The sequence below is a fragment of the Nannobrachium achirus genome (genome assembly GCF_963921795.1).
Source record: "Nannobrachium achirus genome assembly, chromosome: 21".
NCBI classification, from domain to species: Eukaryota; Metazoa; Chordata; class Actinopteri; order Myctophiformes; family Myctophidae; genus Nannobrachium; species Nannobrachium achirus.
In genome coordinates, this window is record NC_137828.1 from 18,184,884 (window position 1) to 18,210,627 (window position 25,744).

Genomic DNA, 25,744 nt, shown 5'->3' on the forward strand with positions numbered 1-25,744 from the left:
GTGTGTGCGTGCGTGCGTGCGTGCGTGCGTGCGCGCGTGTGTGTGTGTGTTTTTCTTGCGTGGCTTCAACTGACTGGTCTAATCTAACATATCTCACCTCATATCTATTGTAACAATATCTATCAATGTGTGTGTGTGCGTGCGTCTCTCGCAACAGGCTAAGTACCACGAGGACTTTGAGCGTGCGCGCGGCAGAGCCTCCACGCCGGGATTGGACGAGCCCAGCATGGAGCGATACCAGAGAGCCAATCAGATGATCGGGGAGGCGGGCTATAACAAAGGGATCCACCCACAGGTGGTGGACATGGACAGGAGGCCCGGAGGCATCATCGTAGGTCAGTCAGTGTGTGTGTGTGTGTGTGTGTGTGTGTGTGTGTGTGTGTGTGTGTGTGTGTGTGTGTGTGTGTGTGTGTGTGTGTGTGTGTGTGTGTGTGTGTGTGTGTGTGTGTGTGTGTGTGTGTGTTGTGTGTGTGTGTGTGTGTGTGTGTGTGTGTGTTGTGTGTGTGTTGTGTGTGTAGGAGAGAATGTTTGTAGGCTTTCCTTGGCTGGGGTGACTCACAGGGTGACTCATATCTTTATGAAGGCACCAGGTGTTTCCTGTCTAGGAGAATGGGCTTCCTGTCTGCTGCTATGATAGCTGGACCGTTTGTCTCAGTTTCATGTTTGTCTCCCTCTGCTGGTGCCTGGTTGTTAGTACGCCTGCTGGGACATTCTCGTTACAAGTTACTTTTATTGCCACACAACCAGGTTGGTGGTGTTTACTTTCAGTACAGAATTTTGTTGCAGCTCTGACAAAACAAAGATCAAGACATAACTAGAGATACTGTTCCTACGAAACAGTGTGGGCTCGCTTGTAAAACTTTTTTTTAAAACAATTGTCCCTCCAATTGTCCCATCGACATATTAGGAATATGTGGCAAAAGTATACGGCAGAACTCATTATATATTTCCCTCCAAAGGCTAAGGGCCCTGCCTTTATACTGTCTGCGACGGAACTCAAATACAATCATGCCACCTCATTGGCTAGTGGCTCTGCCTTTCTACTGTCTGCGGCGGAACATGAAGACATTTACACCATTCCCACTTCCAACAATAAACTAGACCAGGTCAACCTGGTTGTGCCAGACCCCCTGTCTGTCATCATCATTTATGACATCATGCCTTTTGTAGGCATGTCATCATCATGTCATCATCATATATACCCTTTATATAGAAAACCCGGACAGACAGACCGACATTTGCTTATGTAGGCCTACCCATTTCATGGGTCTGGCAAACATAACTAGAGAAATTGCAATTTGGGAAATTGCGAGTGTGGTTGCCTAAAAAGTTACCTTACTCTTACATCACTAAAAGTTACTCACTATATATGGTGTTTCCCATTCAAAGTCAATGGGAAAGGTCAGATACCTAAAAGTTACCTTACTATATATGGTGTTTCCCATTCAAAATCAATGGGAAAAGTCAGATACCTAAAAGTTACTCACTATATATGGAGTTTCCCATTCAAGTCAATGAGACTAAGAGTTGTAAAAACTGCAAAATTCCCCAGAGTAATAATGTGGTTGCCCTGGCAACCACACTAACTAGAGAAATTGCAATTTGGGAAATTGCGAGTGTGGTTGCCTAAAAAGTAACTCTTACATCACAGACTCTTACATCACTATATATGGTGTTTCCCATTCAAAGTCAATGGGGAAGGTCAGCTACCTAAAAGTTACCTTACTATATATGGTGTTTCCCATTCAAAGTCAATGGGAAATGTCAGATACCTAAAAGTTACTCACTATATATGGAGTTTCCCATTCAAGTCAATGAGACTAAGAGTTGTAAAAACTGCAAAATTCCCCAGAGTAATAATGTGGTTGCCCTGGCAACCACACTAACTAGAAAGATGTAATTTGAAATTGCAACTGCAGGTGTGGTTGCTGACGGTTGCTGACTATATTCTACAGTAAGCTAACTGTCATGTGAAGCTCGACCAATTGATTCCCTACTGATTCCCACTCCCATTGATTCCCTACTGACTCATTTCAAATGGCAGCGGAAAGTTACCCTAGAAGTCTATCCACAACTTTCCAACGTCCCATCATGCATTGCGCACAAGGTGTGCGGCAGCTTCCGGCGGCTTAGCCGAGCCTGATCTACAAGGTCACAACGGTTGCATCTGCGACGCGACGTGAGCTTGTATGTCCGCTGTTCTCCGGAAGTGTCCCACAGATAATGCTACAGTAAATCCTCACGGAAACAAGTGGATAGCGTGTTGCAACAACGGTAAAAAGTCACCTCATGGTGTCCATGTTTGTTGGTCTTTCGGATCACAGTACTTCACTGGGGCCAGTCTGGAGCCCTGTGGAACTCCATATTTTGGTTAAGTGTGATGTCATATATTTGATGAGGTCAGATCCAATGCAGGAAAGCGTCTTAAAATCTGATTCTACAGAGTGAGAGGGGCATTATTTACAGTCGTTAGAGGAGATGGAGAAGCTGAGCGATGCGGAGCTTGGAAAGATGCAGCAGTATGAAGTGGATGTGACTCTGGACCCTGATACAGCACACTGCAAACTCGTCCTTTCTGAGGATGGAAAACAAGTGAGTCCCGGAAACGTAGGGAAGAATCTGCCTGACAACACAGAGAGATTCTCGCGACTTTTCAGTGTCTTAGGAAAACAAAGCTTCTCCTCAGGAAGGTTTTACTATGAGGTTCAGGTTGGAGGGAAGACTGACTGGGATCTAGGAGTGGCCAGAGAGTCCATCAACAGGAAGGGACTAATCTTTCTGAGACCCAACAATGGTTTATGGTCTATATGGTTGAGGAATGGAAATAAGTACTGGGCTAGTGCTGACCCTTGTGTCCTCCACCCTGTAAGCAAGGAGGTCCAGAAAGTGGGAGTATTTGTGGATTATGAGGAGGGTCTGGTCTCCTTTTATGATGCGGAGGCCAGAGTTCACCTCTACTCTTTCACTGGCTGCACCTTCACTGAGAAACTCTACCCATACTTCAATCCATGTGTAAATAATGGTGTAAACTCTGCTCCTCTAATCATCTCTCCTGTCAATCACACTGATGGCATTTAGACAGGGATGAAAACATAATCCACGCCTCATGGCCGTTCCGGCCGGGGCGGAGCTAAAGATGAACCGCTTCAGCCAAAGGTCTGATGATGGAGCCATTTCTCCTTTCATACAGAGATCCCAGTATTGCCATAACGAAAACCTGGCATTATGATGGCCTTGCTTTTTTTTTCACACAGCCAAACAAAGCTGGCATGATATCCTCCTGTGCAGGCACGTGCACACATAGATATCAAATGGGGGCTTGAGCCCCTGCCTTTTAATCCGTCTGTAAAAAAGTGCCCTCTCCAGACCATGAATGCAGTTTTTACTATGGTGAAGGAAATGCAAATGCCCTCTTTCCATGTCATAACTGAAGACAGCATTCAAAAGAATTGCCTTGCCTTGTCCTAACTCTCCTGAACTTGGAATGCAGCAAATCAAGAAATGTGTAGAAATCAAGCATCAAAAATTATTATTGATATTTTCACCAAAAGGCCCTTTTAGAAATGTCAACCCCTGCCTCTCTAAGATTATCTGCACGTCCCGGTCGTGGCCAATCAGGGACTAGCATTCCTGGTAACGTGTCCATCTACAGCCAATGAGGGACCAGCATTCTTGTTGGCATCAACAACTGTGACCTGATATGAATATATATCAACAATACACAACCAAAGCAGTGTGTGCTGACTGTCTTTGAAACATCACAATGTAACGCTGTCTGTAATCATCGTATAACAGTAACGTCACTGTTGCATCCTTGGTATCTTAATAGTGACGTCTCAGAATTATTTTCATCCCAGCAGAAGAGACACCACTTCCTTGTTCATGGAACGGTAGCTTCACATTGCAGCGCACCGTTCTCAAGGACGCATCATGCGGACTCTAGACTACCTCCGGAGGTGGTCTCGGGGCCTGGCGTTTCTGAGGACAGTATGCATGCTTCACACTATCAAAACATTTGCCAGGTAGCCCCGAGAACGCACCCGAGACCGCAGTGTGAATCTGCCCATAGACTTGCATGTTATATGACAGCTTTTTCCCATGTAAATAATCCATCGTTTCAGTAGCAAAAGCTTCAAAATCTCTCCTAAATCTAGTCTACGAGGCCTGCAGTAGGCTCTGAACTGGAAAAATTAGCATGATATTATTAAAAAATCAAACCTCGGTTCGAATTGAAGCGGTGGACAGATAAAACTTCTATTCTGAATGTATTTGGAGAGCTGGTATGACAGTTGGTATAATAGGTTTAAAAAATAAAATAGATTAAAACACATACATTAAAATAAGAATTTGTAATTAAATAAATACATAAATAAATATAAAGTGTTTAAATAAGACAGATAAACCCTGAAGGCCAAATTATCATGTGAAGCTTGACCAATCCTCAAAGTATCCATTCATCTGACCGGGAGGTACACCGCACACATATTCTAGATGTACAGGACATATAAAGCCTATTCATTCTGAACTGAAATGACCATATATGGACATGGGACACACATTTTGCTTTTTGAAAAAGCCTATTCATTCTGGACTGATATTTTACACGTACGGGACAGGAAAAACCTGTTCATTCTTGCCTGGAGTGACCATATATGGACATAAGGTAACGGACATTCTGTTTTTGAAAAACCCTGTTCATTCTGGACTGAGATCACCATATATGGTAATTAAACGGACATTCTGTTTTTGAAAAAGCCTGTTAATTCTGGACTGAAATGACCATATATGGGCGTGATACACACAAAGCCATTCATTGGAAGCGGTTTCCACCGCTTCAAAAATAAATTAAAAAAAAAGTGTACTGAAAGAGTTAAAATTAGGTTTTTATGTGGCCACACCCACCAGTTCATTAAGTATGCCTGGTTGTCAGGTGACCCAGCTGAAGTTAGCCACACCCACAGTGTTGGGTGTATGGCAAATGAAGAGGGGATGATTATATGATGTCGTTTAATCTGTGTTCTTTTTTCCGACTGGGCTTCCAGCTTTCAGGAAGTAACCAAAAATACACAGGGAAGACAAATCTGCACATTATAACCACACCTGGGGCTCTATTTGAGTAAATGTAACTCCATAGATGCATACAAAACAGAAAAAGTTCAAAACTATGGCACCACCTCTTTAAAGACAGGGTGAAATCAAAAACAGGTTTTTCACACTTTTAGAGCATATCTGTAATGTGGCCATACCTAACACTAAATGCCCAAAAAATTGAAAATAAACAATTTTTGTGTATATTTATATCAAAGGTCCCTAAACAGGCCATTCTTAATTACTTCCTGTGAACAGAAATTCAAAAAGTGATGACATAGATAGACTTTTTAAATATAAATGAACCTTTGATTACATTCACCTGTTTGTTTCCCATTGCTGGCTCCCATTACTCCCATTACTCGGATTTTAAATCCCATCGCCTCAAGGGCTGGTCCCCTCGGATTGGTTCAGAAACACACAGGCTTCCTTTTCAAACTGAAACTTCAAAATAAAATAACCAAATTAGTCATTTCATTGGGTCTTTAAGTGAAAGTTGGTGGATTGAGCTTTGTGACTTGCGGTTGACCTCTAAATGTAACCTCCCCCCGTGTAAAGACTTGAAGGTGTGGAGAACAGACCCAGGCTCCATCTTTGACTTTGATCCCGTGGAAGACAACATCCAGTCTAAGAGCCTGCGCAGAATGTCTGGTACTCAACCTGCTCTCTCTGTCTCTTTCAATTCTTTAGACCCTCCCGAAAAATGCGATTATGCGATCGCAGAATTTCCTGCAAATGGTAGCATTTTTCAAAAAGACAGCATAAACGCATATTTCCACCTGCATATTTTGCTACATTTCGCATATTTCGCGCATTTCGCAATTTATCGCATAATTCACAACTTTTCGCATATTTCGCAACTTTTCGCATATTTCACAACTTTTCGCATATTTCGCAACTTTTCGCATATTTCACAAGTTTTCGCATATTCCGCAACTTTTCGCATATTTCGCAACTTTTCGCATATTTCACAACTTTTCGCATATTTCGCAACTTCACGCAATTTCACTGCATAAAATCACATCAAACCCCCGCATATTTCATTGCAAAATAGAGAATTTTAGCCCACGTAATCAAGCATTTTTGCCCGCGTTTTTCTGGAGCGTCTACTTTCTCTCCCAACACTGTCTCTCTCATCCCTCTCCTCTCCCAGTTCATCTTACGCATTCTGTTTATTCACTGTATTTGTCTTTTTATCTTCCTCTGTCTCTCATTATCTCTGTATTATTCTGTGTGCTTCTCTTCTCTTCTCTTCTCTTCTCTTCTCTTCTCGAATTTCCACACAGATCAATCTCGAAGAATTAGAATATTGTGTAAAAGTAAAATTTCTTGAAACTTTCACATATTTGTTTAAACTTTCATAATTATGTTCTGGATACATTGCGCATGCAGTGAATTACTCAAAACCTTTTTTGTTAAAAGTCCATATTTCAAAATTACAATTTACACAAGACCACTCAAAACAAAGATTTATAATAGAGAAATGTCAACCTTCTGAAGTCAGAGTTGCTTGAAGTCCAGTGTGACGTTTCCGCAGTCAGTTATGATTTGGGGTGCTATGGCATCTGCAATGCTTTTTTTTTTACACAATATTCATTTATTTTTTTATTTTTAGATTGATCTGTACACTCATTCTGTCCATTCTTGTCATTCATTAAGAACTGTCATTTGTAGTTCTTCATTATGTATTTATCCTCATCTTTCTGTGTGTGTGTGTGTGTGTGTGACTGTCCTCCTCTCTCATTCCTTCTCTGCTATCATCTCCTGTGTGTGTGCTGCCCCCCTGTGGTCAGAGCGTGCCAGTAGCAGACTGAGCAGACAGGCGTCTCAGCTGTCAGTCCACAGCCAGCCTCAGTCTGTCAGCTCTCTGCCTGACGAGCTGTGGGACCGTAGCAGCACCTCCACACCGGGTACACACACTGATGACGTGCACACACACGCACCCACGCTCGCACGCACATGGAATGCATTTTAACCCACATACAACTAACATACTCTACAATTGTGGTTCTCAACCTTTCCAGGCCGCGACCCCCCCAAATAATGATATTTGAACTGGGGACCTCTCACCCTGATAGGGTGTATGCACACACGCCATTTTGTTCTACTTCCGGGTGTCTTTCGACTTTCTTCACAGGTGTTACCAATGATACTAATGAAGGGTCTGTTCCATTCTGGTCAAACAGAGTCAGGGTGCTGATATTGTGCATGTTGGCTTACTGGAAACACTCTGCTACACCAGTGGGTCTCAAACTGTCCTTGAGTGGGTTCCAAATGTCCCCATACAGGTGTGTAACTCTGAGAGTGTACAAATGGAAGCAAAAATGGACCCTTGCGGGTCCATTTGCTTCCATTTGTACAGAGTTATGGGGGTCCTTGAAATTAACTGTAAATCAAACAGAGCCTTAATTAGTATTGTCAGTAACACCTGTGAAGGAAGTCGAAAGACACCCGGAAGTAGAACAAAATGGCGTATGTGCATATACCCTATTAGACCCTGCAGAAAAAATGTGATTATGCGATCGCATAATTTCCCGCATAATCAGCCAAATGGCGCAGATTATGCGGGGGTCACATCTTTTCAAAAAAGGCTGCATAATCGCATATTTCCGCCTGCATATTTTGGAACTAGATGCATATTTCATTGCATAAAATCACATAAACCCTGCATATTTCACATCCTTTCGCATATTTCACATAACATCACACAAAAAAACGGCATGTTTCATTGCAAAATCAAGGATTTCTTCCTGCATAATCAACGATTTTTGCCCGCGTTTTTCTGGAGGGTCTACCTGATATGCAGCTGGCAATGTAGGAGTTGAGGCATTACATTTAGTGTGACTCGTTTCCACGAATAAGGCGAGGCGTTGTGAGCTTGTAGATCGTCTATTATTATTTGTATTTACTTTACTGTCATCATGGGGACTCTCCTGAAATCATGTGGGGACCCGACCCACAGGTTGAGAACCACTGGGCTGTCTGGGGGGCAGACCTCCATTCTGGACTAATCACGATCTGTTGATGTTCACATTCCTACAGTTTGAATTCACTTGACCCCGCGTGTGCATTTCACTGGTGTTGTGCTGTACTTAACTTGTACAAACGGACTAAAATAAACAATGCTTCAGGTGTGTCTGTGGAGGAGGATCGAGCGCTGCTCTCCCCATTGTTCGTGGCAGGGAGGGTGAACCAGCAAAAGCCAAGGGACAACACATGTTGGCAGATTGTATAGCCTAGATCAGGGGTGGGCAACTTTGATGATGGCGAGGGCCACTACTGCTACGTCCTACTTTGTCATTCTAGTAACTCATACAAAAGAAGCAAAAAATAACAGCTCTACAAGCTCAAGCTGCGATGCGTTTTGAGCTTGTAGATCGGCTATTTTTTGCTTCTTTTGAATTGGAATCCTGAATAATTTTGTTGTTAATTTGAATTGGAATCCTGAAATGTAACATTTTGATTTAATTTCAAACACATTTAATTATATAGTCATGTTAACTTTATGAACTTAAATACAAATACATTGGACATAAAAAATACATTGTAATACTACTATACTAGTCATTAAGCTACTAATATAGACTGAAGGAATTAAAGCAGGTCATGTTTGGAATTGTAACAGCTGGAATGAATTATATATCAATATTCCGGTATTGACCTGTGGGCCGCATTAAGTGAAGGTGGGGGCCGCATGTGGCCCCCGGGCCGCCAGTTGCCCATGTATGGCCTAGATTGACCATTGCCATTAAGGTGCCGGCTACACAGAGCTGGATATTTCTGAAGCTAGACATTTCTTTGTGCGGTTGGGGCTTGCAGCCACATGAAGCTGGATATTTCGGCCGCAAAACTGGATATTTTTTAAACCGGATAAATAAGTGAAGACATTGAAAAATATCCGATTCACTGGATCCGTGTAGACATGGAACACGGATATCTCTGAAGACTTTACTGTGTGTGTGCTTGTGAGACCTAGATATCTTTGTCGTGTGGACCTAAGATATTTTTCTATGTGGATATCTGAAAAAACAGGATATATGAAATATCCAGCTCTGTGTGGACCTAGATATTTTTCTATGTGGATATCTGAAAAACCGGGATATCTGAAAAATCCAGCTCTGTGTAGCCATGGCCCATGTCAATGAATTTCCACCCCAGTTGCCACCCGGTGTAGGTACAGTTTTCAATGCAAAGTTCAAACATGGCCGCCAAGTTAATATGGTCAATACGGTATTAAAGGAGTAGTTCACCCCCAAAATGACTTTTTTTCTATTGATTAGTCATGCCATGGAGACTAGAGTTCAATATTTTGTTTTTGTTTTTTGTCGCATTCCTAAGACAAAAATGTGATAACAGTACATTTACCCCCATTCATTCCGGATGGTGACCCGTTTCGAAACGGGTCACCATCTGGAATCAATGGGGGTAAATTTACTCTAATCAAATTTTTGTCTTAGGAATGTGACAAAAACCAAAAAATATTATTGAACTCTACTCTCTAGTCTATGGCATGACTAATCAATAGAAAAAAAGTCATTTTGGGGGTGAACTACTCCTTTAAGGCTCTTTTTGAACTTTGCCAAAAAAAAAAAAAGATTGTCGAATGCCATGGTCATTCAAAATGGTAAATGTTGCATTTATATATAAGGCACTTTACATAGATTATGCATTACATTCACCCATTCACACACATACACACATTCATACACCGATGGCAGAGGAAACCATGCAAGGCACCAACCTGCTCACCGGGAGCAACTAGGGGTTCAGAGTCTTGATGCTCAAGGACTCTTCTGGGGGAGCCCGGGATCAAACTGGAAACCCTTCGGGAACACTCCGTGTTCTAATGACGGTTTCTCTACCCCTGAGCCACCGCTGCCCCATGGATGCTGCCCTGAATGCCATGGTCATTCAACATAGTACAAATCAAATCAACCTTTAACAATATACCCTCTCTCTCTCTCTCTCTCTCTCTCTCTCTCTCTCTCTCTCTCTCTCTCTCTCTCTCTCAGCTCCTGTACTTCCTGGAGCCTACCACCAGGGGGTGCAGCAGCCACAGGGATACCACGGCTACATGCACCAGACCAGCATGTCATCAGTGAGATCACTCACCTCCCCCCCGCACTCCACCACCATGGTATGGTCCGCTCTACAAGATACTTTCCTAACTAGTTGTCTCCACCAGGCCGAAGGCATGGGGAGACTATGATTTCGCCCCTGTCCGTCCGCCCGTCCGTTTGTGCGTCCGTCCGTCCGTCCGTCCGTCCGTCCGTCCGTCCGTGCGTGCGTGTGTGCGTGTGTGTCCGTAACCTCCGGCTCTGTTGGCCCGGCATTACATTTTGTATAACACAGTTCTATTGTGAAAATATCTGATCTACATGCTTAAGCACGCAGATCCGATATTTTCACAATATCTGCCCCTAATATTTGACAGTTTGGCCAACAATGTTTAATTTGTCATTTAGAGGTATTGAAAAGTCCTTAAATTGTCACTTTAGAAATGTGCAGATACCCTCTATACATTTAAACTTCATGTTGGTTTCACTGGCGGAACAAGTCAGAACCGGGCCTGTATGCAAGCCACAATGATCGGTCCGCAGGCCGGTAAGCGGCCACTTACTCAGCTTAACCGGACGCTCCGCCCCTGGTTGGTTTGTTTACTGTTGAGCGAGAAAACAATGTTGCACATTAAGTTAATAAGCCCTATTCACGGCCCGCCCACTCAGCATCCCCCCGGTGCTGAAGCCACGTTTTGAAGGGGTAAAACCCTGCTAAGCCTATGGAGTTAACACAGAAATCGCTAATTTAATGCAATTTCCAAATAGTACAGTTTAAAATACAGCTAGCATGATCAAGAACACAATATAGTAAAAGGCACAAAGCGTTATAATTTACTTTACCGTTCGAAATAATGATTTGTTGGCTTTAAGTCCAGCTATTTCTGTTATAGTTTCCCCTTCTAAATTGACGTCAGCACCAGGAAGTTGCTGAGAAATTTGCTGAGTGGGCGGGCCGTGAATAGGGCTTATAGGGGTCCCTCCTGGGGGTCCTGACCCACAGGTTGAGAACCACTGCTCTAGTCTAATTCATATGATTGCGACCGAAGGTTGCATATACTCTGAAGAACCATGTTGCTTGAGTGACCTTCCGTATCCTCGTGACCGTCCTTCCGTATCCTCTGTGATGTCAGTGTGATGTCAGCAAGTTGTGACATCACTTCCTGTACAGGGCGGCTACACGAAATGTGGATAACACTATATATGGAGATAGTCCAGTCCATCATGTCATATGGGACTACCGTCATAGAAAGTAGCCATTGTTAGGCCGGAGTCAATGGCTGACTGTCTGACTGTCTGTACAGGAAGTGATGTCACATGACATACTTTTTATATATATATGTAAATATGGGGGCGTCTGTGTTAAAAAACGTTTCGTTGTCAAGCTCAACGTTGGGCATTTGGACCTATACATGGAGAAATGGAGCGAATCTGTTTGGCCTAAACATGGAGATGTGGATAACACTATATATGGAGATAGTCTAGTACATCATGTCATATGGGACTACCGTCATAGACAGTAGCCATTGTTAGGTCGGAGTCAATGGCTGTCTGTCTGACTGTCTGTACAGGAAGTGATGTCACATGACATACTTTTTATGCCCATATATGAGTCCTTCTGTACCACATCTCCATGTTTAGGCAAACTCCACACAGAAAGGCCCTATCGCCAACCCAACCTAGGGTGTGAGCGATAGGGCCTTTCTGTGTGGAGTTTGCGTGTTCTCCCCGTGTCTCCTAGGGTTGATACCCTCACAAAAACATGAACAAACTCCCCCCAGAATGACAACAACTAGAATCGTCAGAGAAACGCTGTGGTTGGCCAGATTGTCAAGAATTGGCGCGACCTCGCCCTTTAGGGCGAGGTTGCATGTCACCCTGAGGTCGCATTCCACCCTCGGGTGTCTTACTAGTAATAATAATAATAATGAATAAATAAATAATAAATAAACCCAAAACTAAGATTGAGTATCACTGGTCTAGATTGTTTTAGGTTATATACGATACAAAGCTGAAACTGTCCCTTTCTTTTCCTTTCTGATGTGGCGGTGGTTGCCGTGGTGACAGCGGGTGTACCGCGCGCTGTACGACTACGCGGCCCAGGACCACGACGAGGTGTCCTTCAGGGACGGCGACGTCATCGTCAACGCCCAGCCCATCGACGAGGGCTGGATGTACGGCACGGTGCAACGCACCGGCAAGTCTGGCATGCTGCCAGCAAACTACGTAGAGTGTTACAACTAGAGAGAGAGATGAGGAGGGAGAGAGGGGGGATAGGCATGTTGTCAGGCTTGTCAGCCAACTATTAGTCCAGTTCAATATCTCCAAACACGAAGGTTCGTTCACATTTTCGGGGGATTAGGAAGAGTGGAAAACCAAACATTTTTGGAAACTTCAGAGTATAACAAACCAGAAAATCCACGATTCCATTTGCAAAATCGCTAGTGGATTTTTGAAAGCTGCTGAAAGTTTGTGTCTCATTCACTTACTGCACACTATACTATAAAGGAAAAAAATCGAACCTCTGTTCGAAGTGGAGCTGTGTGTGTGTGCGTGTGCGTGTGCGTGTGTGTGTGTGTGTGTGTGTGTGTGTGTGTGTGTGTGTGTTGCAGTTGATGCTCAGGGCAGGCTAGACTCAACAGCACCTCTCTGGTCACCCAGGGTTACTACATACAGGCTACATACAGACCCACCCACCCACATACCCACCCACATACCTACACACACGGCCACGTATAGGGAGCTTGTGTTCCACACAGCTCCAAAAAATACTCCCTAAAACTCTGCTTTAAGTAGCATGTTAGGGTTCTAAATAGGGGTTTTTCATGATTCTCAATGCATTTCAAGTATTTGTTTTGCACAACAACAAAAAAACTTCCTTGGGCTAAAAACGGACCCACAAAACTATTTAGTGATGACTTTTCACAGTTTTGTGGGGTCCTTTTTAGCCCAAGGAATGTTTTTCATGCAAAACAAATGCTTGTAAAGGATTCAGAATCATTAAAAAACCTTATAGTTTGACCCCTCATATGCTACTTAAAGCATTCAATTTGAATGAAATTACACAAGTGACTGGACTATATGTAGAATGTAATAACTAGAAAAAAGATGGAGGAAGGGGACAGCAATGCTGCCAGCAAACTACATGTGGTTGCTTTTCCATTGCATGGGACCGGCTCAACTTGACTCCCTCTACTCACTGTATACAGTAGTTAGGGAAAGTTAGCCGAGTCTTTGACCAATCTGGGAACTAAATGCTTACCAATAACTTACTTCACAAATGTGTTCATAGAGGTGTCTACTATCACCTGAAATCTTTCCAACCCAACTGCCTTGGGAAACTTTGTGGGAGCCAATCAAAGTTGGGGTCTCATTGACTTTACTATACAGGAAAAATAAAATCTGCTTTTAAGTAGCATGTGAGGGGTCAAACTAAGGTTTTTTCATGATTCTGAATCCAATGCAAGCATTTGTTTTGCACGAAAAACATTCCTTGGGGGGCCGTCCCAGATTGGTCAAAGACTCTGCTAACTTTCCCTAACTAGTAACTACACCCGCCTCTTTTGGTTTCTTTTTTTTCTTTCATAAGAGGTAGCTGGTGCTTTTTTTTTGTTGTTTTTTTTGTTCCGGCGGAGAGTGAGTCGTCGAGTTTCGTCGAGTTTCCAGCCAGCACATTTCTCAACCACTTACCGATTTCGTGCCGCCGACATGAAAGGGTTAATTGTTCAGCGTGCCGGTCGCTTGCCCCGTCTGCGGCCAGTCTCTTATTTTGATGGCCGGCAGTAGATCGAGCTCACAATTCCTACTTGACGATGTTCAAGATTCACCCGGAAGTAGTTCTGGTCCGAAAGGTAAACAATGATAGAAGATGGATGCCTTCATGCTTGTGCTATTTTAGCTAGAATCCAATGCCATCCTTGACATCAAAAGTGTTTTTTGGAGAAAATGGACTGTAAAGATGAGAAAGACCGTTGGTTTCTATGGGATGGGTTCACTATCGTGTGCACGTGGATGCGCGATGATGATGAATCAGCGACTTCACCCGTGCCAGCGGGTCATCGCGGGATCGGCACTATATGAGTTAAGTATGACAAGTATGGCCAGGGCCACAGGGTAGTGGTCTAGGCACCTAGGCCCAGCCCTTGCAGCGTTGCAGGTTCGAGTCCCGATCCTGACGACCTTTGCTGCGTGTTAGTCACCCCCCCCATCTCTCTCCCTGTTTCCTGTCAGCCTACTGTACACCTATCAATAAAGGCAGAAAAAAGCCCCACAAATATGTAAAAAAAAAAAAGGGATGAGAAGTATGATGAAAAATACCAATAATAACAACAATCCTTTTTTTCTACTTTTTTTTTTTTTTACTTTAGAAAATGTCCACAAAATAGGGACGTGAGGGTTGATGTAACTATCGTGACTTTTTAATTCATTCATTAAATTAATTCTGATACTATTATCAAGCATAGATATCCAAACATATCAGACGTTCATACGCAGAGGGGAGTTGGACGCCGCCGCCACCACGATCAACTACAGCGAGTCGGCACTTAGTTTCTACGGTGTAAAACGGCGCTAGTCGTGTGGAGTCGAGTCGAGTCGGGTCCATGCATGGGGGGAAAGCAGCCATGATGTTAAAAAACATTGCTGTCGGGCAAGCTCACTATGTGTAGAGCTTGCAGATCGGCTATTTTCACTATTTTGAAGTGTTTTATTTTTAAATAGTAACAAAAAAAGGAACAGTTTTGGACATACAAGTTTTCCCCCCGGACAGCAACGAAATAGGGAGATGGAGAAAGACACGGAGGAGATGAATAGGAGAGTGTCAGAAAAAGAGAGTGAGATAGGAAAGAGGTGGAGGCAAAGTAGGCCTGTCAATCTGAGGTTTGACCCAAAAGAAATTGCAATAGTAATGGTTCAAGGTTTTTTATGTTCCTTATAGGGTCATCCAAAAAACATGTTAAAAGTGTCCCATTATATTCTTAGTGGATCAAGGTAAACCATCACTAAACCATAGTTTTGTGGGTCCGTTTTTAGCCAGAGGAATGTTTTTCGTGCAAAACAAATGCTTGCAATGGATTCAGAATCATGAAAGACCCCTAGTTAGACCCCTCACATTCTACTTAAAGGAGTAGTTCACCACTTTTCAACCTGTCTTCATATAATAGGTCCTCACTAATGTTCATAATAAAATAGCACAATTTTTTTCTATTCAGTCTGGGTCTCATAGGAGAGCTGTCAAATCCTTCCTACCAGTGACATCATCGTTTGACAAAAAAAAATTGAAAAAAATTGGAAAAAAAAACAAGATTTTTATTATCACAAGAACAATGGCTTCCACTTTAACATTGCAACTTTTTCAGGAATAGAAAGCCTGCAGTTTCTATTAGCTTGCATTTCCCATTGATGGGAAATTGTGATATGTTATCATGAACATTAGTGAGGACCTATTATATGAAGATAGGTTGAAAAGTGGTGGAGTGCCCCTTTAAAGAAGATTTGTTTTTGTTCCTGTATAGTAAGTGAAGGGACCAAAACTGAAACCCCCTGAAATTACCTTGATCCACTAAGAATATATTGGGAAACTTTTAACATGTTTTTTGGAATATCCTAAGGATCATAAAAAAAAAACCTGAATGATTACTAATGCAATTTCTTTTGGGTCAGGCCCTTTTTTTTTGCTTAGATTGACTCGTCTCCTCTCTCTGGTCTGAAATCAATACATTCTAATCTTTGTTTTTATATATGTATATCCAGGTTGTTGTTTTTTATTCTTGTGTCAGCAGGTTAAGTGATGTGAGAGCAAGAGAGAGAGAGAGAGATTTACTTGTTCGGTTTTACAATCAAATCCTATATATTTAAACAGACACTAACCTCGTTATGTTGAGGGAACCAGAGTTTTGAACAAACTAACACACTGTATGTATCGTTTTCTTTGTATCGAACTGCGTTTGGTTTTTTTTGTCAGATTTTGGGCAAAACCATTTGAAAATAGCAAATCTACAAGTTGTGAGCTTGTAGTTCAATGTCCAAGGTTGTACTTTATTGTTACGTCTTTTGTACAGGTACATAAGACCACAACTTGTTTTGGTTCGGCTTCCTTCAGACAGTGCAGTGGTGTATTATAAAATAACTGCAAAACAACGAAAACAACACATCTAAAGATAAAATAATAAGTAATAATGACGTAGGGACGAAAGAGTGCTCACCACACAGATGTAGATCAGCTGTTTTCAAATATAGGGCTTAAAGGAATACAGATTTTCAACCTTGCCTTTCATATAATTACATTGAAAGATGCCCAAAGTTGATTTATATATCTATCAACGTGAGAACAATGGCTTCCATTATCGCATGCTATAACCTGCAGCTTCTATTATAGTCAGGGAATTTTAATAAAACCCTGGGAATAAATTCCTTACCAAACAATTTATTCACCAATGTGTTTGTAAAGGTGTCTAGTAACATATCTAATAAAGATTGAAATTCAACATCCTTAGCAAAATATTTGATAGCTAGGGTTATTCTGGGTCTCATTCACTTACTATGGGGAAAAGTCACTCCCACAAATATGCTTTAAGTAGCATGTTAGGGGTCTAACTAGGTGTTTTTAATTATTCTGAATCCATTGCAAGCATTTGTTTTGCACGAAAAACATTCATTGGGCCAAAATCAGACGCAAAAGAACAATGGTTTAGTGATGAGTCATCACTTTTCACAAGGTGTATGGGGTCCATTTTTAGCCCAAGGAATGTTTTTCGTGCAAAACAAATGCTTGCAATGTATTCAGAATAATTAAAAACACCTAGTTAGACCCCTCACATCCCACTTAAAGCATATTTTGGGAGTGATTTTTTTCCCTTATAGTACAGTGTATAGTAAGTGAAAGAGACCCAGAATTACCCTAGCTGTCAAACATTTTGCTAGGGATGTTGAATTTCAATCTTTGTTAGATATGTTACTAGACGACACCTTTACGAACACATTGGTGAAGAAATTGTTTGGTAAGGAATTTATTCACAGATTTGACAGGTATTCTGCTAATTTTCCCTGACTATTAGCTTGGATTCCTCATTTGGGCCTTTTTATTCGGATCACAGGGTGCAAAGCACAGAAATAAACAACATTTCGATGACATCTTCCAGAAGCCCATTTTTGGGCAGTTATGAAACATCCATGGGAAATCCATTACGGTGGTGGACAGTATCTAGCATTTATGGTCCCATCCTCTTTTACAGTACACTTTAAGACATAATAAGACATAATAAAACAGAATAAAGCCATAATAAGAAATAATGTGTTGGTAATTAGAACTAATATTATTTTATTAGAAAAAAAAAAGACAGAATAGCAGAAAGAGCGAATACATTATCTGGCAGCGGCAGGTACCGCTGCACGACCGGCAGTTCAACCAGCAGTCGCGCTGCATCGCCGGTGATAAGACTGCTTCACCACCGCGGCACAGACCAGCAGTTCAACCGGCAGTCCCGGCAGTAGGACCAGCGGTAGGTAGGGCATCGCTGGTAACTGCCGCGGCAGCCACCACCGCACGGACGGGCAGTTTACCACTATGGGACCTGCCGGTCCATGCGGCGGCCGCCGGTCCTACTGGCGGGACTGCTGGTCCTATCGCCGGCGATGCAGTGCGACTGCTGGTCGAACTGCCGGTCGTGCGGCAGTGTCTGCTGCTGCAGTTCCGCGGCAGGTGCCGGTGCCAGAGAATGTATTCGCTCTTTCTACTATTCTGTCTTTGTTTCTGTCTAATAAAATATATTAGCTCTAATTACCAACACATTATTTCTTATTCTGTCTTATTATGTCTTATTATGTCTTAAAGTGTACTGTAAAAGAGGATGGGACCGCATTTATTTCAGTTAGTTTTCTTATTCAATTGGTTATTTTTTTTTTAAACGCATGACTTTCACTCCAACACATTTCTAACCCAAACTTGACAAAAGATAAAAATAAAGAAAAAATATGAATTAACAACATAAGCTCTATTTCAAAACTTGCAAAAATACCGTAGCTGATGTACAAGCACACAACTCGTCGCAATGTGATGCGAGTCGTCAGAACATTTACTTTGGGGAAAAGTTACTGTGTAATTTGTATTGTTGAATTGTTTTTAAAAGCATGTACTTCTGAATACTTTCAGATAGTACTTGAATACTCAAGTGCTATTTTTGACTGAGCAACTTGTAGTTGACTTGTAGTTTACTTGCAGTGCACTTGTAGTTGACTTGTAGTTGACTTTGACAAGCACTGGGGTTTAGTACTTTGTCCTTGTACACCACTGAATGAATAATATAGTCTATTTTCCAGTCTGGGTTTTGTTCATTTATTTGAAAGGTCTAATTGCTCATTATACTAGTGTTGCCTGTCTTGTGGGAAATGATGAATCCTCTCATATACAGATATTTTTTAAAACAAATGAATATTGTGTTAAAAAGCAGCAGATGCCATAGCACCCCAAATCATCACTGACTTCATACTGGACTTAAAGCAACTCTGGCATACATATACATATATATGTATCAAATAAATCCTTGTCTTGAGTGGTCTACTGGTCTCATGTAATATTGTTATATTTTGAGATATGGATTTTTATTTTCATGAGCTGTATACCATAAAACTAAAAAGGTTTTGATTTCACTGCATGCGCAATGCACATTTATTTTCTTCGATTAATCTGTATAGACTACACTACACATAACAGACATGTTATGAAATAAACTGACTTTGATGATATGCCATTCCCCAAGTTGAATAGAACTCATTTTCATTTTGGTAGTTTTGGTTCCATGCCTAATGAAGAATAGATATTGATTGCCTAATAGGCATTTTTGTTGTCAATTTATACAATTTGTTTTTGTGTTGTTTTTAGCTTTAGCTTATAAAGGTTTTCATTGTTTTCACAGATTCTATTGTTTATTAACATGTCGTGTACTAATGTCATTCGATCTCAGTTATGTAGTTTTTTTGTTTTGTTTTTGTCATCATATTGTTGCAGTGTGTCACATCGAGAAATAAAGAAAATACAAAATAAAAACCTTTGTCAACAAAAAATCCCTCAGTCTCTTTTGCAATGACATAGGTTTAACCCAGCGCTACTCAACCCGCGGCCCGCGGGCCGCATGCGGCCCTTTCCGCATGTCTGTGCGGCCCGTCATGATCATGCCAATAAAAATATGATTTTTCTAAGCCTGTCAAAGTTAACGCGCAACGCAAAATGCGGTGATGTTTGAGCCTCGGTGGACTCCGTAGTCAGGAAGCGAATGCAGTCGAGTCAATGCATTATGCACAGAGCACAGACAGCTGTGCGGAGATGCAGGTGGCTACACTAGATCTATTGTACAACGAGACGGTCAGACAGACAAATCTGCTGAGATTTTGCAGCAGGCTGCAGACAACCACAGTCGGAGTGGAGACGCATGAAGGTCGTGCGATATGAACGCTCGCGACCCGGACCGTCATGTTTTAGGCTAGTGAAGACGTACTTGTCTCTGCCTCCGTGACTCCGCCAGTCAGCACCGACAGACAGTGCACACATTCCAACAGATCGTAGCAGCCAGGGAACTATGCTTGTACCCCAAATGGGGAAGTTTTCTCATGCCAATAACGCTCCTTTTCATTAATCATTTACTGCCTATGACTAGTTTGACGAGTTATATAAGTGTGTCCACTCTGCCTATGACTAGTATGACGAGTTTGTAAAAAAAAAAAAAAAAAAAAATTGAAATTTTTTTTTTTGAAAAATTATTTTTGGACCCCATCAAATCAAGTAAGCATGATTTCAATCGCGATTTTGCATGTTCAACCCCCATACAACCCCATCTTTCAAACAGGGCGGCCATTTTTGATTACATAACATGTAAAACATAATGGCTATTATCTCAAGAATGCCTGAACGGATTTCCAATCGGATTTTTTTGTTTGAAAGCTGTGAACAAACTGCACAAACATGGTGCATCATCTGTGCATGGGCGTGCATGATCCGTGCACTATAAATTACATTGAAGTCTATGGAGGCTTCTGGCCGGATACCCTGATGGGAGCTGTTTCAAAATGGCAGTACATTTTAAGAAGCAACTCTCTCACTCTAGAGGGTTGTCCCTGCTTCTTATACAGTAGGTGTTGTAAGTGAAAGGTTTTGGTGGAAAGTTGAAACAAAGTTGTTGTTTTTAGCTCTATTATTGCTACTAGTCCTTACCCGTTCAAAGATATGAGCTCCGAAATGATGTGCAGTGTGTGGGTTATGGGGTGTGCACTGTGCACACAGTATATGAGGGATGGAAAGTAACTTTCTGGGCTACAGAGATACTGTGTACCGATCTACATGACAACATCTGAAAGAGGGCCAGCCAACACCAATGCAATAGTAATGGTTCAAGGTTTTTTATGTTCCTTATAGGGTCATCCAAAAAAACATGTTAAAAGTTTCCCATTATATTCTTAGTGGATCAAGGTAAACCATCACTAAACCATAGTTTTGTGGGTCCGTTTTTAGCCAGAGGAATGTTTTTCGTGCAAAACAAATGCTTGCAATGGATTCAGAATCATGAAAGACCCCTAGTTAGACCCCTCACATTCTGAACAGGAGTAGTTCACCACTTTTCAACCTGTCTTCATATAATAGGTCCTCACTAATGTTCATAATAAAATAGCACAATTTTTTTCTATTCAGTCTGGGTCTCATAGGAGAGCTGTCAAATCCTTCCTACCAGTGACATCATCGTTTGACAAAAAAAAAAAAAAAAAATGATTTTTTTTATTTTTTTATTATTATCACAAGAACAATGGCTTCCACTTTAACATTGCAACTTTTTCAGGAATAGAAAGCCTGCAGTTTCTATTAGCTTGCATTTCCCATTGATGATGTCACCGGTAGGAAGGATTTGACCCACCCACAGCTCTCCTAGAAAAAATTGTGATATGTTATCGCGAACATTAGTTCACGATAACATATCACAATAAATATGAAGATAGGTTGAAAAGTGGTGGAGTGCCCCTTTAAAGAAGATTTGTTTTTGTTCCTGTATAGTAAGTGAAGGGACCAAAACTGAAACCCCCTGAAATTACCTTGATCCACTAAGAATATATTGGGAAACTTTTAACATGTTTTTTGGAATATCCTAAGGATCATAAAAAAAAAACCTGAATGATTACTAATGCAATTTCTTTTGGGTCAGGCCCTTTTTTTTTTTTGCTTAGATTGACTCGTCTCCTCTCTCTGGTCTGAAATCAATACATTCTAATCTTTGTTTTTATATATGTATATCCAGGTTGTTGTTTTTTATTCTTGTGTCAGCAGGTTAAGTGATGTGAGAGCGAGAGAGAGAGAGAGAGATTTACTTGTTCGGTTTTACAATCAAATCCTATATATTTAAACAGACACTAACCTCGTTATGTTGAGGGAACCAGAGTTTTGAACAAACTAACACACTGTATGTATCGTTTTCTTGTATCGAACTGCGTTTGGTTTCTTTTGTCAGATTTTGGGCAAAACCATTTGAAAATAGCAAATCTACAAGTTGTGAGCTTGTAGTTCAATGTCCAAGGTTGTACTTTATTGTTACGTCTTTTGTACAGGTACATAAGACCACAACTTGTTTTGGTTCGGCTTCCTTCAGACAGTGCAGTGGTGTATTATAAAATAACTGCAAAACAACAAAAACAACACATCTAAAGATAAAATAATAAGTAATAATGACGTAGGGACGAAAGAGTGCTCACCACACAGATGTAGATCAGCTGTTTTCAAAGATAGGGCTTAAAGGAATACAGATTTTCAACCTTGCCTTTCATATAATTACATTGAAAGATGCCCAAAGATGATTTATATATCTATCAACGTGGGAACAATGGCTTCCATTATCGCATGCTATAGCCTGCAGCTTCTATTATAGTCAGGGAATTTTAATAAAACCCTGGGAATAAATTCCTTACCAAACAATTTCTTCACCAATGTGTTCGTAAAGGTGTCTAGTAACATATCTAACAAAGATTGAAATTCAACATCCTTAGCAAAATATTTGACAGCTAGGGTTATTCTGGGTCTCATTCACTTACTATGGGGAAAAATCACTCCCACAAATATGCTTTAAGTAGCATGTTAGGGGTCTAACTAGGTGTTTTTAATTATTCTGAATCCATTGCAAGCATTTGTTTTGCACGAAAAACATTCATTGGGCCAAAATCAGACGCAAAAGAACAATGGTTTAGTGATGAGTCATCACTTTTCACAAGGTGTATGGGGTCCATTTTTAGCCCAAGGAATATTTTTCGTGCAAAACAAATGCTTGCAATGGATTCAGAATAATTAACCCCCTCACATCCCACTTAAAGCATATTTTTGGGAGTGATTTTTTTCCCTTATAGTACAGTGTATAGTAAGTGAAAGAGACCCAGAATTACCCTAGCTGTCAAACATTTTGCTAGGGATGTTGAATTTCAATCTTTGTTAGATATGTTACTAGACGACACCTTTACGAACACATTGGTGAAGAAATTGTTTGGTAAGGAATTTATTTCCAGATTTGACAGGTATTCTGCTAATTTTCCCTGACTATTAGCTTGGATTCCTCATTTGGGCCTTTTTATTCGGATCACAGAGTGCAAAGCACAGAAATAAACAACATTTCGATGACATCTTCCAGAAGCCCATTTTTGGGCAGTTATGAAACATCCATGGGAAATCCATTACGGTGGTGGACAGTATCTAGCATTTATGGTCCCATCCTCTTTTACAGTACACTTTAAGACATAATAAGACATAATAAGACAGAATAAAGCCATAATAAGAAATAATGTGTTGGTAATTAGAACTAATATTATTTTATTAGATAAAAAAAAGACAGAATAGCAGAAAGAGCGAATACATTATCTGGCAGCGGCAGGTACCGCTGCACGACCGGCAGTTCAACCAGCAGTCGCGCTGCATCGCCGGTGATAAGACTGCTTCACCACCGCCGCACAGACCAGCAGTTCAACCGGCAGTCCCGGCAGTAGGACCAGCGGTAGGTAGGGCATCGCTGGTAACTGCCGCGGCAGCCACCACCGCACGGACGGGCAGTCTACCGCTATGGGACCTGCCGGTCCATGCGGCGGCCGCCGGTCCTACTGGCGGGACTGCTGGTCCTATCGCCGGCGATGCAGTGCGACTGCTGGTCGAACTGCCGGTCGTGCGGCAGTGTCTGCTGCTGCAGTTCCGCGGCAGGTGCCGGTGCCAGAGAATGTATTCGCTCTTTCTACTATTCTGTCTTTGTTTCTGTCTAATAAAATATATTAGCTCTAATTACCAACACATTATTTCTTATTCTGTCTTATTATGTCTTATTATGTCTTAAAGTGTACTGTAAAAGAGGATGGGACCGCATTTATTTCAGTTAGTTTTCTTATTCAATTGGTTATTTTTTTTTTAAACGCATGACTTTCACTCCAACACATTTCTAACCCAAACTTGACAAAAGATAAAAATAAAGAAAAATTATGAATTAACAACATAAGCTCTATTTCAAAACTTGCAAAAATACCGTAGCTGATGTACAAGCACACAACTCGTCGCAATGTGATGCGAGACGTCAGAACATTTACTTTGGGGAAAAGTTACTGTGTAATTTGTATTGTTGAATTGTTTTTAAAAGCATGTACTCAAGTACTATTTTTGACTGAGCAACTTGTAGTTGACTTGTAGTTTACTTGCAGTGCACTTGTAGTTGACTTGTAGTTGACTTTGACAAGCACTGGGGTTTAGTACTTTGTCCTTGTACACCACTGAATGAATAATATAGTCTATTTTCCAGTCTGGGTTTTGTTCATTTATTTGAAAGGTCTAATTGCTCATTATGCTAGTGTTGCCTGTCTTGTGGGAAATGATGAATCCTCTCATATACAGATATTTTTTAAAACAAATGAATATTGTGTTAAAAAGCAGCAGATGCCATAGCACCCCAAATCATCACTGACTTCATACTGGACTTAAAGCAACTCTGGCATACATATACATATATATGTATCAAATAAATCCTTGTTTTGAGTGGTCTACTGGTCTCATGTAATATTGTTATATTTTGAGATATGGATTTTTATTTTCATGAGCTGTATACCATAAAACTAAAAAGGTTTTGATTTCACTGCATGCGCAATGCACATTTATTTTCTTCGATTAATCTGTATAGACTACACTACACATAACAGACATGTTATGAAATAAACTGACTTTGATGATATGCCATTCCCCAAGTTGAATAGAACTCATTTTCATTTTGGTAGTTTTGGTTCCATGCCTAATGAAGAATAGATATTGATTGCCTAATAGGCATTTTTGTTGTCAATTTATACAATTTGTTTTTGTGTTGTTTTTAGCTTTAGCTTATAAAGGTTTTCATTGTTTTCACAGATTCTATTGTTTATTAACATGTCGTGTACTAATGTCATTTGATCTCAGTTATGTAGTTTTTTTGTTTTGTTTTTGTCATCATATTGTTGCAGTGTGTCACATCGAGAAATAAAGAAAATACAAAATAAAAACCTTTGTCAACAAAAAATCCCTCAGTCTCTTTTGCAATGACATAGGTTTAACCCAGCGCTACTCAACCCGCGGCCCGCGGGCCGCATGCGGCCCTTTCCGCATGTCTGTGCGGCCCGTCATGATCATGCCAATAAAAATATGATTTTTCTAAGCCTGTCAAAGTTAACGCGCAACGCAAAATGCGGTGATGTTTGAGCCTCGGTGGACTCCGTAGTCAGGAAGCGAATGCAGTCGAGTCAATGCATTATGCACAGAGCACAGACAGCTGTGCGGAGATGCAGGTGGCTACACTAGATCTATTGTACAACGAGACGGTCAGACAGACAAATCTGCTGAGATTTTGCAGCAGGCTGCAGACAACCACAGTCGGAGTGGAGACGCATGAAGGTCGTGCGATATGAACGCTCGCGACCCGGACCGTCATGTTTTAGGCTAGTGAAGACGTACTTGTCTCTGCCTCCGTGACTCCGCCAGTCAGCACCGACAGACAGTGCACACATTCCAACAGATCGTAGCAGCCAGGGAACTATGCTTGTACCCCAAATGGGGAAGTTTTCTCATGCCAATAACGCTCCTTTTCATTAATCATTTACTGCCTATCCCTCAGTCTCTTTTGCAATGACATAGGTTTAACCCAGCGCTACTCAACCCGCGGCCCGCGGGCCGCATGCGGCCCTTTCCGCATGTCTGTGCGGCCCGTCATGATCATGCCAATAAAAATATGATTTTTCTAAGCCTGTCAAAGTTAACGCGCAACGCAAAATGCGGTGATGTTTGAGCCTCGGTGGACTCCGTAGTCAGGAAGCGAATGCAGTCGAGTCAATGCATTATGCACAGAGCACAGACAGCTGTGCGGAGATGCAGGTGGCTACACTAGATCTATTGTACAACGAGACGGTCAGACAGACAAATCTGCTGAGATTTTGCAGCAGGCTGCAGACAACCACAGTCGGAGTGGAGACGCATGAAGGTCGTGCGATATGAACGCTCGCGACCCGGACCGTCATGTTTTAGGCTAGTGAAGACGTACTTGTCTCTGCCTCCGTGACTCCGCCAGTCAGCACCGACAGACAGT

At 41.5% G+C, this 25,744-nt stretch overlaps 2 protein-coding genes across 2 annotated transcripts in view; one reads left to right on the plus strand and one right to left on the minus strand.

Moving 5' to 3' along the window:
* The window catches only part of nebl (nebulette), a gene marked incomplete at both ends in the record, with an annotated part of 261,471 nt that extends 249,082 nt beyond the window's left edge, over window positions 1-12,389 (plus strand). The window contains 5 exons of the mRNA XM_080751658.1: window positions 158-335; window positions 5,647-5,739; window positions 6,882-6,998; window positions 10,101-10,225; window positions 12,213-12,389. Coding sequence (XP_080607784.1) covers window positions 158-335; window positions 5,647-5,739; window positions 6,882-6,998; window positions 10,101-10,225; window positions 12,213-12,389 — 690 coding nt within the window. The remainder of the gene's footprint in view (window positions 1-157; window positions 336-5,646; window positions 5,740-6,881; window positions 6,999-10,100; window positions 10,226-12,212) is intronic.
* Window positions 12,390-14,621: 2,232 nt separating this feature from the next.
* LOC308306620 (galactose-3-O-sulfotransferase 3-like) overlaps window positions 14,622-25,744 on the minus strand; it is a gene marked incomplete at both ends in the record, with an annotated part of 30,226 nt that continues 19,103 nt past the window's right edge. The window contains one exon of the mRNA XM_080751659.1: window positions 14,622-14,672. Within this exon, the coding sequence (XP_080607785.1) occupies window positions 14,622-14,672 (51 nt within the window). The remainder of the gene's footprint in view (window positions 14,673-25,744) is intronic.